Source organism: Diadema antillarum, unplaced genomic scaffold (genome assembly GCF_040938485.1).
Source record: "Diadema antillarum isolate AM-2024a unplaced genomic scaffold, OU_Dant_1.0 seq00001882_RagTag, whole genome shotgun sequence".
Taxonomy (NCBI): domain Eukaryota; kingdom Metazoa; phylum Echinodermata; class Echinoidea; order Diadematoida; family Diadematidae; genus Diadema; species Diadema antillarum.
Window position 1 is genome coordinate 832 of NW_027272550.1, and position 17,721 is coordinate 18,552.

A 17,721-nucleotide genomic window follows, 5' to 3' on the forward strand; every position below is an offset into this window, starting at 1 on the left:
TATAAAATGGTATGATTTAAATACACTAGTCTTCTTGTATTAATTCTTACACTGAATATCATGAACGCTGTCTGTTCAGCAATCAAACAGAAAAAGCATGCACACGAGGGTGTAGATAGGGGCGTATCCCCTCCCACACGAAGGTGATTTTGCGTTTTCAGACCTGAAATTCAGCGATCTGGTGCAAATTTTTGGTGCAATATTTTTTCATCGAAGTGTTAAAATCTCGGAATTTAGCTTCTATTCCGAATGTGCACCATCTGTGCGTATGTATAAAGTCTAGTGAGGTAGAGCTTAGGGGAAGGGGGATTCCCCCTCCCGCTCGCGGAGCTTTTGCGTTTTTAGAATCGAAATAAAGCGATCTGGGTATAGCCACAGTCTACTTCTTTGCATGGCGGGGGGGGGGGGGGGGGGGGGTGAGCAGGAGAAGGCGTGGGCGAGTGTTATCTCCACCCTTCCCTTCCGATGGAGCTTTTATCTCTTAAAGGTTGAAATTGAGATATCTCGTATACGCATATTTGATGGAATCAACATTTGGGAAATCACCAAAAAAAAAAAAAAAAACTGATGGGGGGGGATGAGGGAGGAAAGGGTCGATTAAAAGGGGAAATTCCCCTTATACCTGAGGGAACCTTCAGTTTTCGGAATATAAGTGATAAGTCTTGTGCACTCAGAATTATTCAGTATTTTTTGTAAATCTAAAAAGTGTACTTAGCTAGGGAAAGAGGCACAGAGGGGGAGGGTTTGGGAGGGGGGTGTCGCCCCTCCCACGGTGAGAACGTTTTGCATTTTGATGTTGCAAATGGTGCAATTTGATGCATGTTTTTGCGTGTTTTAACGAGTTGAAACAGTCCCACTTGTTTAAAGGTTGCAGTATATTTTAGTGTAGATTATTATTGAACAAAGGCCTATAAAATGGTATGATTTAAATACACTAGTCTTCTTGTATTAATTCTTACACTGAATATCATGAACGCTGTCTGTTCAGCAATCAAACAGAAAAAGCATGCACACGAGGGTGTAGATAGGGGCATATCCCCTCCCACACGAAGGTGATTTTGCGTTTTCAGACCTGAAATTCAGCGATCTGGTGCAAATTTTTGGTGCAATATTTTTTCATCGAAGTGTTAAAATCTCGGAATTTAGCTCTTATTCCGAATGTGCACCATCTGTGCGTATGTATAAAGTCTAGTGAGGTAGAGCTTAGGGGAAGGGGGATTCCCCCTCCCGCTCGCGGAGCTTTTGCGTTTTTAGAATCGAAATAAAGCGATCTGGGTATAGCCACAGTCTACTTCTTTGCATGGCGGGGGGGGTGGGGGGGGGGGGGATGAGCAGGGAGAAGGCGTGGACGAGTGTTATCTCCACCCTTCCCTTCCGATGGAGCTTTTATCTCTTAAAGGTTGAAATTGAGATATCTCGTATACGCATATTTGATGGAATCAACATTTGGGAAATCACCAAAAAAAAAAAAAAAAAAAAAAAAAACTGATGGGGGGGGGGGGGATGAGGGAGGAAAGGGTCGATTAAAAGGGGAAATTCCCCTTATACCTGAGGGAACCTTCAGTTTTCGGAATATAAGTGATAAGTCTTGTGCACTCAGAATTATTCAGTATTTTTTGTAAATCTAAAAAGTGTACTTAGCTAGGGAAAGAGGCACAGAGGGGGAGGGTTTGGGAGGGGGGTGTCGCCCCTCCCACGGTGAGAACGTTTTGCATTTTGATGTTGCAAATGGTGCAATTTGATGCATGTTTTTGCGTGTTTTAACGAGTTGAAACAGTCCCACTTGTTTAAAGGTTGCAGTATATTTTAGTGTAGATTATTATTGAACAAAGGCCTATAAAATGGTATGATTTAAATACACTAGTCTTCTTGTATTAATTCTTACACTGAATATCATGAACGCTGTCTGTTCAGCAATCAAACAGAAAAAGCATGCACACGAGGGTGTAGATAGGGGCATATCCCCTCCCACACGAAGGTGATTTTGCGTTTTCAGACCTGAAATTCAGCGATCTGGTGCAAATTTTTGGTGCAATATTTTTTCATCGAAGTGTTAAAATCTCGGAATTTAGCTCTTATTCCGAATGTGCACCATCTGTGCGTATGTATAAAGTCTAGTGAGGTAGAGCTTAGGGGAAGGGGGATTCCCCCTCCCGCTCGCGGAGCTTTTGCGTTTTTAGAATCGAAATAAAGCGATCTGGGTATAGCCACAGTCTACTTCTTTGCATGGCGGGGGGGGGGGGGGGGGGGGGGGGGTGAGCAGGGAGAAGGCGTGGGCGAGTGTTATCTCCACCCTTCCCTTCCGATGGAGCTTTTATCTCTTAAAGGTTGAAATTGAGATATCTCGTATACGCATATTTGATGGAATCAACATTTGGGAAATCACCAAAAAAAAAAAACCAAACAAACAAAAAACTGATGGGGGGGGGGGCTGAAGGAGGAAAGGGTCGATTAAAAGGGGAAATTCCCCTTATACCTGAGGGAACCTTTAGTTTTCGGAATATAAGTGATAAGTCTTGTGCACTCAGAATTATTCAGTATTTTTTGTAAATCTAAAAAGTGTACTTAGCTAGGGAAAGAGGCACAGAGGGGGAGGGTTTGGGAGGGGGATACCCCCTCCCAAGCACGAGAGACTTTGCATATTTTGAATTGAAATTCAACGATCTGGTGCACACTTTGAGTGAAATATTCCAAAAAAATATCTTATTTGATGAAAGGTTGCAAAGGAGGCCCGCTTCATGTGCATGCATACAGTATACACGCATTTTTTTCCGCCTCCCAAATCCCCGGTCCAAATCTTGGGGGGGGGGGGGGGGGGGGCGACCGCCCCCATCGCCCCCCCTCTGGCTACGCCAGTGATATAAAGTAACTATTTCTACTTACCGACAGCACTGTATCACAGGCGCCAATATGCTGACCTCGTCATGACTGTGTTTTCCAAACCTTAGTAGTAACAAGAAACAAATTAGATCATTAATTCCATTAGCTGTAGAATAGTGCAAAATTTAAAAAACAGAATCGTTATTCCATGATGTTATTCCTGATATTCATCGAAATGAAATGAAATACAGTTGTACTTGTAAAGCAGGTAAAACAACAAAGGAAAATACCACGTAACAAGTTACGCTGTATGTAAACCACGGACTTTTGCTACCTGCTGCTCAACGAAATGAGTTTGTCTACATATAATCTATTGCAAAACCTTTCCAATGGCTTCTTTGCTAGGAGGGTTCTGCTAGCTCTCAATAAGATGATCTGTCAGGCATCGAACAATTACAGAAACTAACAAACACAACCACTGACACAGAGAATGAAACCTGTGTCATTGACATCCACTTTACAAACTAACCCTTCCTGGAGGTTATTTTTAGTGCGCACTGTTGCGATATTTGAAGAATGTAAACCTCAAATTCATGTCCGTCATGTTGACCTTTGACTCTATTTGACAGTAGTATGGAGAGCCACACTAGTATTTTATTTATTTATTTTTATTCTGTCTTCTTTATACAGGGTAGTCTCTTCAGTACATAAAACTGCTTTACAAGAGAGCCCTGTATTACATAAAAACATTGAAATACAATTTACAATTCGAAACAAATTTGATACAGTATAATGTTACAATCTATATAACAATATATTACATAACATACAATACAAAATACGACAAGTTAAAACGGCAATCAAAGTATAAAACTGAGTATGATATAAGTTAAATAAAATGTATAACAATGTAAGATTAAAATACGTCTTACATCTTACATTCAGGATAACAATTACGATAACAAGTACGAATTATTTTTCCCTATATATATATATATATATATATATATATTTATTTATTTATTTATTTATACGGTATACATATATATATATATATATATATATTTATTTATTTATACGGTATACATATATATATATATACATATATATATATATATATATATATATATATATATTTATATTACCGTCATTGTTTTTCGGTTCGAATTAGTACATTTAAGGGCGTACACGAAATGATGGTTTTCAAGGATCGACTGGCAAATATAAAACTGACTGGGTTAGATAAAGAAGGTACGTGCAAGGAATTTATACGAAAGTGAGTTCGAAACTTTTTTAAATAAATGCATGTACAAATAAAAACCAATGATGAAAAAATGAAATAAGAAATACTAGAACATGACTGAATTATACAAATAGTACTAGTATTTTTGTTTTTCTTTGTCTGCTTTTGTTTGTTTTTCTTTGTCTGCTTTTGTTTGTTTCATTACTCTCTGAAAGGATGTGACAGAAGCCCATCAGAGAAGAAGGTTCTTTTTGATAGTGCGTTGATGCAAAATTAATAATCATCATTTCCACCAGTTAGCACAACATATTTCACTGTCATTGGTATATTCAGCGCTTTCGAATCGCCGAGACCTGATACTTACGCCCTGCCATGATCCAGATGAATTGGGTAAGTGAAATTCCCAAAGGCCTCGAAAGTTTCGTAGTGATGCCTGTCCATATTTCCTGTGTGAAATTATAACAACAATGAGATCAAAATCATTCATGGCTGTCAAGTCATGATCCTTAACACGTACGTAGCAGCTCTCGTACTCACTGTTATTAAGAACTGTATCCACTAAATTCAATTGCCCTACTGCACCTAGCATTAGCATTGGGAATCAAAATGTCCGGGGTTTTTGTTTTTCCTTTGTCAAAACTTTCTTGAGGAGTATAATATTCAAGTAGTAAAAAAAACCAAAAATTATGCACATATAGATTAAGAATCGTGAGAAAAATAAAAATCTGATACCAGAATGTTCATTTACAACTTATGTAGCATTTTTCGCCCACGTATAATGATAAGCAATCCAAACAAGATCACTTATCACCCCTACTGGAAAGAACACAGTGTTCTACAGTGTGTTCACAGTGTGTTCATATAGTCAACTATGTGAAAACGCTCACAATTAACATTTTGAAGATGATTTCACACCGTGGTGTGGTTTTCACAGAGTGTTCACATAGAATGCTTTGTTTCACGCTGGGAATTGACGACTCACATTGTGTTCACACTATTAAAACGCTCGAATTTAACAGTGTGAAGAGATTTCACATTGTGTTCAGTTCAATGTGTTCACACTGTGGTTCTCACACTGTGGGACACCGTGCTCTTTCCAGCAGGGACAAGGAAGAATAAATCTGCAAAACAACAACAACTAATTCTAACAAAAAAAAACATTACACACAAACGATTCGATTATCTAAAATAGCTGGTGATTATCTTTGAACACAAAATGCATACACAAATACCGATGCAGCATTTTTCACAAAATATTCAAAATACAAATGTTCCATGAAAGTAAACCTAAACGTTCAAGGCGAGGCAAGACAAAAAGCTACGATCCTTCTTGTAAATTGTAATTCTTGAAGCTACACATGACTCGCATGGACAAAATTGTCACAGACAATTCATCAACAATAATATCCACCCATGGCCGCTGAAATAGTCAGACCATTGGTTAGCTCCATGGTCAAACATACACAGATATACACACAACACACACACACACACACACACACACACACACACACACACAATTGTACACTCAGACACTTGCAGCGTCCCCCCCCCCCCCCCCTTCAGACTAAGAGTTCTCTCCTATATGGATATACGACGTACTATGTGTATGCAACGTTTTTATTTGTCTGAATGACAATTATACTGATACGTCGTAGGAATAAGTATTATATGACGTATATTGAAACGACAGTTTCGGCATTGTTTCGATATATGACGGATTCATATGACTTACATTCGTGTCTGAACGCTCTCATTTAGGTAAAGTCGTATGAGTATATATTAGCGAACTACCGAATGAATCAGACGCGTTGTGTTTATCAGACGCAATGTTAAAACACAATGCGCAAAGCCGGCGCAAAGTTCGTTCTGCGCAAGGGAAAGAGTCATACATATTCATGAACTTCCCATGAAGCAGAACAGTGCGCAAGGTCTGGGGGCATTTCAAGAAGCGTTTTGTCAGATTTTTTTTTTTAATGACAAACTGTTATAAGCTACTGAAATCCGTGCGTCTGATTGGCAGAGAGCAAATTTGTCGTACAAAACGCTTTATGAAATGCCCCCCCCCCCCCATGCGGCCATACTTTTTTAACTACATGTTTATTAATAGAACGTTGGGCCTGAATGGTTCAGTCTCATATCAATATGTCGTATATCCATACGTCGTAAGAATATACGATAGCTCTGTGTGCCAGAAAGTGTTGTTTGCGTCGTATAAGCACATGGCGTATATCCGTGCGAGATATCAGAAAAATGCCGGAAAGTAAATACTACCACTGCTACTACTACTACTACTAATAATAATAATAATAAGATGAACTGGCCTTCGGGGGATAGGCCTACGACATTTATTGGCTGAACTAGAATTGTATTTCCTGACTCGAAGACAAGAGCAACACGAGTCTAGGGAGGGCAATAACGTCGTATCCCTCGAAAGTAGCCTGTCCATAATTGCCCATTTCAGCATCTTGAGCAGTAATAGAAATTAGTGTATTGCAATGTTAACTTTATACAACTTCCCAATAACAAAATTTCTACTCGGCTTGAGCTCTACACAATTATAGCTGCTTTGCGCTACATCCATACCATGCATACACACATACACAGCTCAGGAAAGCGGCGCACGTTACAGCAGCTGGCGCGCACAGTCACACATAGGATTACACACAGAAGGCAGATGAAGCGATCGTCCTCAATTTCTGCGTGTTAACGTATGAGAATTTGCCCCTGTCGCAAAAACATTCCGCGAAAGAAACTCTCGTCAACAGCATATTTTCATCACCGGGAGCTAAAATGCCCGGATGCTATATTTTCCTCTTTTTTTAACACCCAAATCCCATAGGCGTTTGTAAAAGAGGGAAATATAAGAAATTTACTCCTGTTGGCACGTAAAAATCAAAGGGAAAACAATTCGTAGAACCACAGCTCTGGGCCATGTTTTATGAAGAGTTAAATTGATTATAAAGTTGATTTCAACTGTAAGTCTATGGCAAACTGTGTAGTAAAGAAATTTAAAATCGATTTTATCTTTTGATAAAACGGGGCCAAGATCTCTGATATGGATAATAATACATTAAACTACTACTATACTACAACATTACACACTACAACTACCACTGCTATTACTACTACTTTTACTACCACTACTTCTACCGCTACTATACTATGTATTACTACTACCACTACTAGTCTCACATACTGCGGTAAGTCTGCAAAACCAAACTTAACGTTGATTTGAAGTTTAAAACCACATTGTCAAGGGGGTGGTGTGGTATTGTGCATATGACTCTTGACTCTCAGGTCCCGGGTTCCCGTCCCCCAAGGGATTACTATAGCACGTCCTTGATCAAGATGTTAATTTTTTTTTCACTCTCAAGTCTCAACCTATGTGTGTACTTGGGTATCTGTCAATGCGAGGGTAAACGTGACGGCAGGACCTTTTGGTAGAGCAGTGGAAACATTTAACAATCCTGAATAAGCAAGACCTTACTATAATCGTCATCATCAGTATCATCACGAATGAGATAGAGATAGAGACAAACAGACAGACAGACAGATAGATAGATAGATAGAGAGGGAGAGAAAGAAAGAAGAGAAACGCCACAGAGTCTGTGAGCAATGAATTTACTGTATCGCAGACGGACTTTACCGTTTTCTGAAAGAGTTTTCTTTATAGCTCCTCGAGCACTCGTCGGCGACGCCAACAACTCGGGCAACAAGACAGAATAAGCATCGAAACTACTCTTCACACTACAATTACCCGTTATTACCTTATACAGTTACATAGTTTAAATGACGTTTAAGGTTGAAGAGCCTTGTTACGCCCTCGCTCAGAGAACCTCATTCCGCTGAGTGTTTATCACTGAACTCGTCTTTCTAGTTCAGTGGTGTTTATCGTTGGCAAGGAGCGCGAGAGAACTTTAATATGGAAGGCCGACTGTGTCTAAATTAATATGTGCAAGTGCAATAGTACCTTCATAAATCGTCATCTATAAACTGTACTCACTCATTACTACGCCATGCTCACTATTTAACGGCTCTTATCCCGTTCCAAATCAGCTAAAATTTCTGATCAAAGCATTGGTTCGAATGTTATACAATTGATAATAGAGGCCAACAAACGTACCATCAATTTTACGACCTTTTGGAATTTGACAGACAATTTCATATAGACCCATAAAGCTTACATGACCTGAAAAGCCGTCCGGCCATGAGGCAAGCCGTGCCTTGCACATTCGTGCGATATTACGACCATAACTTCTTATCAGAAGGCTCTAAAGAATACGCATGCGCATCTTAGACTTACTCCTCCTAGGTCAGTCTTCAAACGACAGGACTAAGAATCCGCAACGTCAAGCCAACAGCCACGCATTGATGCATATAGTAGGCGTTTTCACTTCAGCCCGATGAAAATCCAAGCTCGAGATATTTTTCGCGATCGCAAATTAGCGCGCTATTTCATTTCCTATTCACATCAGCCCGAATTTTTTCGAGCTAATTCGACAACTGAGCATGCGCAAACAGTGTCGGGTATACCAGTAGAGCGCGCGCTTTCGGGTCACACACGCTATAGGCATGATGGGATGCATCGCGCTAAATTATCCCGCTATTTCGGAAATTTCCCGAGTTGGACTCGAGAAATTTTCTCGATCAGAGCGACAAAATTAGCGCGCTAATTTGTATTCACATTATCAAATAGCGCGCTATTTCGTGATGGGTTAATTTCCCAAGTCAGAAAATAGCGCGCTACTTCGTGATCGGGTTAATTTCCCAAGTCAGAAAATAGCGCGCTATTTCGAATCATCGGGTTGATGTGAAAACGCCTAATGACACCTTACTGCATGGCAAGCCAAGAACTATTCCATACCAGTTGTTGAGTACTGATTGACTTGTAAAACGATGACAACATAAGTTACCTCCGAAACAAAATGTGTTCCGACCAGTTAATTGTAGGAAACTTGTAAAGTGTTGGCGCAAGTGGCGGATACCTTGATAAATACCTTAAAACTGACTACTCTTCACCACGTGACTTGACACTTTTGCAGAATTAGAACTTTTGTTTATTGTGTTTCAATCAAAAATCATAATTTCATTACGTCATATTTCGATGTAAACGCACGAAAGGGTCCTACTAAGTATGTCTGAGGGTTGAATCCTTTTTGGCCATCTAGAGCCAATTGAAGACAACATTCCTCGCAATATATGTAAACAGAGTTTTCTGCATATTATAATAAATCCCATACCTGGAGGCATTCTACTCTCCATACGTCTAAAAAGACAACAACAACAGCAAACATCCCTCTGCAATAATGTAGAGACAATACAGAGCGCAGCGAGCGTTTTCTCCTCTTGTTTTTTCGTTTTGTCCCCTGTATCGGCTGTTACTTTTTCGATTTGCCACAGAATATTACGTTTCAGCTCTGGCTACGGTCTCCAAACTTGACGGAGAAGTACATGAACTGAAGAGTAATATTATAATGATAATAACGACAATAATATTGATACTAATGATGTTGATGATAGTCATGATGATAATACTAATGATGACAATAATCATTACAGTAATGGTAGGAACAATAATAAGAACATATGATCAACAAGAATGACAACCTCACCGTTGAGTAACATTTTGGATTATAATTCTTTTATATACCTATCAATATATCTATCTATCTATCTATCTATCTATTGATCTATCTATTGATCTATCTATTGATCTATTTTGCAGACTGTTCGTTATGGGTTCTTGGAAAAGCAAACCAACAACTAGCAAATGAATCGATTCCATGTGGCTTTATTAAAGGAACATAAACAATAATAGTGGACGCATGCCAACCAAGGTGCCCTTGAGAAATGGTTAGATCTGCAACTTTGACCATGCGTGTAACTAAAATAAAACCGCAGATTAGACAGTTATCTGTGGAGATGACGGCAGAAAATACATAGAATAAAGTGGTCTGAAATCTCCACAATAGATTTAAAAGATCGAGGGTAATTTCATTGCTGGGCACAAGGAACGTGAAAGAATTTCAGAGTAAATCAATTGTAGGAAATCAGAGTCTTTTAACCTGCTTCTTATCGGGATCAAAGTACACTCTTCATTTCCTCTAGAGAGGAGTACTGTATCGGTGGCAATAGGCTAGTCGATATATGTTTTTCAGATTCGAAACACATATGCGAACAATTATTGTATAGGTCTTGCAGAATAACACACTGCTGTAATTTTACAAAGTTGGAACTATTCCAGCAACAATTCAAACTCTTTTTACTCCATACGAGAAAATCAGACAATTTTCTTTCTTCTACGACTGCAGCCAAGAAAGAAAGAAAGAAAAAAACAAACAAACAAACAAGATTTATAGTTACATCATAAATCAATCACCAGTTACTTACGACTGCATGCTTCCATATACCTACTGCATAACTCTCTCCTTTTAATGTAATATAAGTTGTTTTTAAGTAGCTTATACTAAATCCTATGTGAGCTTGTAGTAGTTGTCTCTGATTTGTACCTCATTCAGTATTATACGGTCTACAGCGTAGTTGTTTTCGAATTAAAATGGTTGTGAGGTAGCAAGCAATGACGATCGTTCTGTTTGTCCTGAATTAGGGATTCTGCAAAAGCGTGTTATCCCCACTCAGACTCCCAATCGGGAGAGTAGGACGGCGCGTTGGCGTTAGCGATTTAATAACAAAAATGGAGACACACTTCAGTTGGATTGTGTATGTAGGCGCAAGCCCGTCTAAATGAAGAAGCTGGGTTTATTCTCCTCTCCTCCTATTAAAAAAAAAGATAACTTATATCAGAGTGTCGATTCGAGAATAGAGGAACTCATGAATACGCATCTTATCATAATGGCGAAGAAGTAAAGTTCCCCTATGACATCTCACGAGACGTCGCGACATCATTATTGTCCCTTCCAAGCTTTGTACTTACTGCACAGGTCCTGCGATGCTTTCCAGTCCACTTGGACGTGGACAGTAAGCTTTACCCCCCCCCCCCCCTCAAGCCCTCCCCTCCCCCTCTACACCAAGTGGAACAGTCGGGGATAACACTTGACCGTTTCCACTACATCTTCCCATGTTTGAAGAGCACCCTCAAGACGTCCAGTCAACAGCGCCTCACGATTCTGCTTGTTGAGTGGAGTATCAGTAGTGAAGACACCTAAGAGGTCGATGAACGCCGCTACAAGGTAGTCTTCGATTAACGAACGCTCAGACACGAGGGATAGTCATCGGATACCAGCAAGCCAAAGGGGGTGTAAAGAATACACTCAGGTGCAGGGAGCGAGAAAATCTGATTCGAGAAGCGTGTTTCCTTGACACAGACTACGAGAACGTGGAAATAGCAAAACATCAGGGGATCATATTCCGAAGTAAATTACGCAAAGAGAGAATGAATGAAAGATTTCGCCTGTCAAACTTGATACCCTCAATTAATACCGAGGGATCAAATATGATCTATTGGTATAGCGCTTGGTCTCCATAACCCGTTATAATGGGAAGCGCACTGACCTTTAACCTTTGTGTGACACTTTGCTTCAAAGCTTGCAAAAGTTCTAGCACTAATAAGTCAACAATCGATCGCAATGGGAAAATGAGTGTGGAATTCCTTCACGTTTCGTCCAGCACGTGCCAGCACTCAATGAATAACTGCCACGCATGAACAAAACGTTCATTCTCTTGGGACTCAATTCAGTGTTGATCATACATGGACTTCATTCAACAATGTTGCGTATACGTGTTTTTAAATCTTTCCGATCACGATTAGAAAGAATGAACGTGAAATTCCAAGCGACCAATGTTCAGATTGACAAGCGACACAGAGTTGGTGTGACAACCTTTTCCTCTCGTTACCGCTGAGGTTACTCACGGTACGAACCGGTGACAAAATTTATTATGGAGCCAAATACCTGTTTTTATTATTTCAATGCGTTTCTTCGTCTTCCATGATATTGTTAGTTATTAATGTGCCTGATGTATCGCGACAGTAAATACCGCAAGGAAATAGAAATAGAATAAATCTATTTGTCTGCCTGGAGTTCTCACAAGAATCCGTCAAATTTATCGTTGACGCCTTTCGTTCATCGTGTAATTGTCATCAACGAAGTTGATTTTCGTATCATTTTTTTTTTTTTTTTGGCACATTGCACAAACATTTGTGACAAGAAAACAGGTGATATACAACTGCCCAGACAGATACGCTGAAATGAAATCAGATATGTTGTTTCATATATGCTTCCATTGGAAGCTTTTGCGTAACAGAAGGGCCATAAAAAGCTTATTCAATAATTTATGAGAATGTCTGATTAACACACACACACACACACACACACACACACACGCGCGCGCGCGCACACACACACACACACAGTCACACACACAAATGGAACTAGGCGAAAGAATACAGGCTAAATTCCAAAGGTTCGTTAGTGCTCACCTTCTACTCATTTTCGGATTAACTTATCTTCGGAATAACGAACCATCCGACTAGCGAACCTTATTCCGTTTTCGGATTTATGAACGAACCTTTGGGATGACGAAACTTCATCTTCGGATAAATTAACCTTTGTAATAACGAGCCTTCGGAATAACGCCACAAATTGTTTGGATTAACGAACCCTTTTTCATTTTCCGAATTAACGCACCTCTAGTTATAGAGAATTTGTGTGTTTCGGAATAACGAACCTTCGAAATAACGACGCGGATGTTGGCATTAACGAACTCTTTTTCATTTTCGGATTAACGAACCTCTAGGTTTAGGGAATTTGTGTGTTGCGGAATAACGAACCTTATGTCATTTTCGGATCAATGAACCTGTGCAGACCCTTAGTACTAAACTGCCCTCTTTTGGTGCGTAGCGGTGGGCAGCGCTGCGTATGTAAAATCCAATGTACTGTCACAGTGAACGGAAACACACAAACTCTCTATACCTAGAGGTTCGTTAATCCGAACATTTTGTGGCGTTATTCCGAAGGTTCGTTAATCCGAAAATGAAAACGAGTTCGCTATTCCAAAGGCTCGTTTATCCAAAAATACAATAGGGTTCGTTATTCCGAAGGTTCGTTAATCCGACAATGAAATAGGGTTCGTTATTCCGAAGGTTCGTTGATCCGAAATGAAATAGGGTCTGCAACGAACCTTCGGAATAACGAGCTTTGAGTCATTTTCGGATTAACGAACCTTCGGAATAACGAACCTTATTTCATTTTCGGATTAATGAACCTTGGGAATAACAAACCTTATCACATTTTCGGATTAACGAACTTTCGGAATAACGAATCTTCGGAATAACGAACCTTCGGAATAACGAACCTTCGGACTAAAGAACCTTCGGAATAACGAACTGTAACCACAGTGAACATACCCTCGTCCAATGCGATCGACAGGCAAATGTCTGTGACGGGGCAGACTACAAATCATTCAAAATTTACCAGCATTTGAATTGAGTGGCCCTATCGCAATTGACCAAATATAAACATTTTTTAGTCTTATTCGGTACATTCAGATATGGACTGCGTTCATGCGGGGAATTGTTGATATTATTAATGCCCCAAAACGCAGTCAAAATCTGTATCGTATTGACGTCATTACGAGAGAAAGAGAGAGAAAGAGAGAGATGAAGAGAGAGAGAGAGAGAGAGAGAGAGAATAGGAAGAGGGGAGGGGTGGGAAGGAAGGGTGCAAGGGAGAGATCCCGTTCTTCTATCCAAACATTTCATTCTTTCCATCTTAATCCGAGAGGCAAATACCGACATAACTCACTATAATATGGCCTCATGGATGACACACGAAAAGAAGACAAATAATCCTAATTACACTACGAGTACAATCAATGGCCGCTGTAAGGCAATGAGACATTAATTTCAATCAATCAGGTTCTTTTTATATCATTATTTCTCATTCAACTTGAGAAAATAGAACGGTAGGTCTACTGTTCGTTATTTGCTTATTAGTCTGCAATAAAAAACTAATGTCGCGGTTACAGACCTCGCATGCACGATATACGGAGGTTTGCGTTTTTGTTGACAAATACCCTATCCGCTGTTCATCCTAATTACATAAAACATGAAATACTTGAGTGGGTATTATAGAAAAGGTTAGCTCTGGGTTAGTGCTCTTCGAACTGTAGCTGACCCGAAGGATGCTTTTCCTTGAAGGACAAACGGTATGGAAGAGGCTTTGATTCAGGAGAAAAAGAAGATAAAAAAGAAGAAGAAGAAGAAGAAGAAGAAGACGGTTAGATAAATGAGACCGTTGAACAAGAAAGATGTAAGAGTAGCATATGGCCGCGTCTTGTCAAGCATCTCGCCAGCAAGCTTGGTGTGGTTTCATGTACGTCACAGCAGCACGCGTAAGCGCAAGCTTAACATTGTAGCACGCAGTACAGTACAATGTATTAGTATTGTAGTGGTAGGAGTGGTATAGTGGTAGCAGTATAAAGTAGTGATAAAGACGATGATGATGACGACAATCATATTGAATGGAGAAGAAAAAAAAATCATCAATAACACAATTACAATTACGACTGAATTCCAGTTCGTCAATGACTATGTATATCGTTAAATCTTTGAAGGCTTCCGTGGCGGTAGAACGTTGGGTGGTAGAAGGCTGAACGGTGCACCACGTATTCTTTTAAAGGCAGCCGATCGCCATCCCTAATGGTACGTAAACTCCGAACGACCGAAGTTTGTGCGTGCAATTGCGCAATGGCAGACTCGGTGCTATATCCATAAACGTGTGGGACAATGCTACCAATGAGACAAGTGTGTGTGTGTGCGTGTGTGTGTACGCATCATACACAAACATTGTCACCGCGAGCTGCGGTGATTGGAGGAGAGAGGCCAGAAGACGCTGCGGCGTGTGTGTGTGTGTGTGTGTGTGCGTGTGTGTGTACGCATCATACACAAATATTGTCACCGCGAGCTGCGGTGATTGGAGGAGAGAGGCCAGAAGACGCGTGGCTCTTTTGGCCTCTCTTCATGCGCATGCGCACTGAGAGTGTGCGTCCATTCGGAAGCTCTCGGGACAGCCATTTTGGGTTAGGAGATAAGCACAGGGAGCTCTCTTGTAGCCTACCGTATTTTCGCTGACCCATTGAGCCAGCGCTATTCTCATTCGGGGGTCACTACATTTGATACAGAATGGGGGAGGCAGCGTGTTGCGTTCGTCTCCGTGCCGCACAAACCACTCGCCACGACTGAGTGTCTTTAAGGTATGTGTTTGGCCCTGAAAAGGGCCTACGCAGTCCCAACGTTTCGACAAGCATGTTCTCGCCGTTCTCAAGGGAATGGGCAAAGTTTATGAAGTTTATTTCATCTTTGTAATTACAAACCTGATTTCATTTGCGGATTAAAGAACCTTATTTCACTCTCGGATCAACGAACCTTCGGAATTACGAACCTTACTGGCCCGAATTCACGCAGGTGGTACAATCTTTGTCCATGGTTTAAACCATGGACAAAGACGGTAGTTGTGTATGGGGCGCCAAGTGTCGCATGGTCTATTTCGTTACGAAATCAGTCATTTCGTTACGAAATGTTAACATTTTGTCGACGAAATGATCAATTTGTTAGCGAAATGGTAATTTCGTCGACGAAATGACTGATTTCGTAACGAAATAGGCAATGCGACACTTGGCGCCCCATACGTTTGTCCATGGTTTAAACCATGGACAAAACCATGTACAAAGAGTGTACCATCTTCGTGAATTCGGGCCAATTAGTTTTTGGACTAATGAATCTTATTTCATTTTCGGATAAACAAACCTTCGGCATAACTGACCTTCATAATAAGAAACCTTATTTCATTTTCGAATTAACGAACCTTCCAAATAACGAACCCTATCTCATTTCAGGAATTAAGGACTTTCGGAATAACGAACCTCATTTCATTTTCGGCTTAACGAACACTCGGAATAACGAACTGTAACCCGAGTTGGTAATCTTTACCGAATGATGTGCGGACAAAAAACCTGGTTCAGCGATCACCGCTAATGATATCCACTTGCCTAACCGTGTACCTACTAAATCAAACGTGGTTCTCATTGGGATGGTGGGGCCTACGTTTCGATAAAATATTAGACCTCAGAAATCATTGGTAGTTAGTTCCATGCTCGGAGATGCAGCAATGTGCTCACTAGCCCGGTGAAGGAGGATCTCAAACCAGGAACGGACACGAACAGGGAATCAGCAATTTAAAAAGAATCTTCATAATCTTCAAGTTTTGGTCATGAGTTACATCATGAATTTTCTATGAACCGCCATTAGAGGTTTTTTTTTTTTAAAACCTAAAATATTGGACTAAAAAGAGTCGTTGTTGCAGAAGGGACTCTATTGACATTGCAATACGTAGCCCATAATTGTAAATCATCGGCAGAGAGGGAGGGGCATATGGTGAACACTTTCTACTCCATAATGCATGTAATACCAAGGAGGTACTGAGCGGACCTCCCTGATCACACCAAACTACGGGGAGGTTCAGCGTAGTTTTCTCTTCTTCAAAAGGTCATCCGTAAGATGAAAGTTTGAGGAACAAATGAGGGCTTAGAAAATGTCGACTGGTACCTCTCAAGGTAATTCTTCAGATAAAATTCTGACAGAAATTTTCTGCAACTTAAATTATGACTCCCAAAACAAGACAAAACAAAACAAAACAAAAACCTACATCAAACGATTAAGGAATATGAGATGACGTCCCTTCGTCTTATGGCTAACAAGTCAATGTCCTAGCAGTCACGTGACAGTCACGCCCCTCGTACTCGTGATTTCAAATATCAACAAGCGGGGGAAATGGGGGCATAAAGATTAGCGCAGATCAATATGTCAGTATGACATATGTAGGTAAGTGGTACAAGGACATGACGAATACTGGAAGAGAATTAAAAAAAGGGGGATGGGAGTGGGTGGGGTGGAGGAACGACAACAAAATGAAAGACAGATAAACTTGACTCCGCTTCGGTTAACCCACATGCCTTCGTGAGTTCACGGGTAAAATGGGTGAGGGGTCACCTGTAGTTCACCCGTGGGTTTTTCCTCTCGGCAAAAGCAAAATGAAATGACGCAGAAATCCATGCACAATACTCAAATTAATATGGTGATCGCTGAACGAGCTACTTTTGTTATTATTGACTCAAGAGATTTGCGATTAAAGCTGCTAAGAACAATGCAAATAACCAGAAAATATGATATATTTCTAATCATAACTTCAGGAATATTCCTTGTTGTACCAAGCGAGGTATCACTGGAAAGGTTTCATTTTGCTTTATCAGACGATGGGCTTTCTTTAAAATGTTTAAAAACGGCGCTTGATCTGTTTTGCAACCAATCTCTTCAAAGGTTTACCATAGGAGAGAAATACCATCTATGGCACGTACTTGTATATGAGGAGATATAGTTTGTACAATTATGTAGTTGCATAAATGCATATTTTTCCTTCATTGTAAAAGAAGGACAGAAAATGAACGCACCAGCTTACGTACTAGTTGTAAGCATAAGAAGACAAGTGAGAGATGAAGAAGAAGGGGAAACGTTTGACAGCCGGCACAATTATCACTTTGATCACGAGGTATGAATGTGTTTATTGACATTCGTTGGCTTGTTGCAAAGACCTACGATAACTCGGAGATTGTATTTGAAGGTACTGTACCTTCCTGACCCG

At 40.3% G+C, this 17,721-nt stretch overlaps 1 protein-coding gene across 1 annotated transcript in view; it reads right to left on the reverse strand.

Annotated features, from left to right (window-relative positions):
* Positions 1–2,879: 2,879 nt before the first annotated feature.
* Positions 2,880–17,721, reverse strand: part of LOC139712967 (extracellular serine/threonine protein kinase FAM20C-like) — a 178,655-nt gene continuing 163,813 nt past the window's right edge. Inside the window, exons 8-9 of the mRNA XM_071624747.1 lie at positions 4,428–4,509; positions 2,880–2,943 (exon numbers count right to left, since the gene is read on the reverse strand). Coding sequence (XP_071480848.1) covers positions 2,880–2,943; positions 4,428–4,509 — 146 coding nt within the window. The remainder of the gene's footprint in view (positions 2,944–4,427; positions 4,510–17,721) is intronic.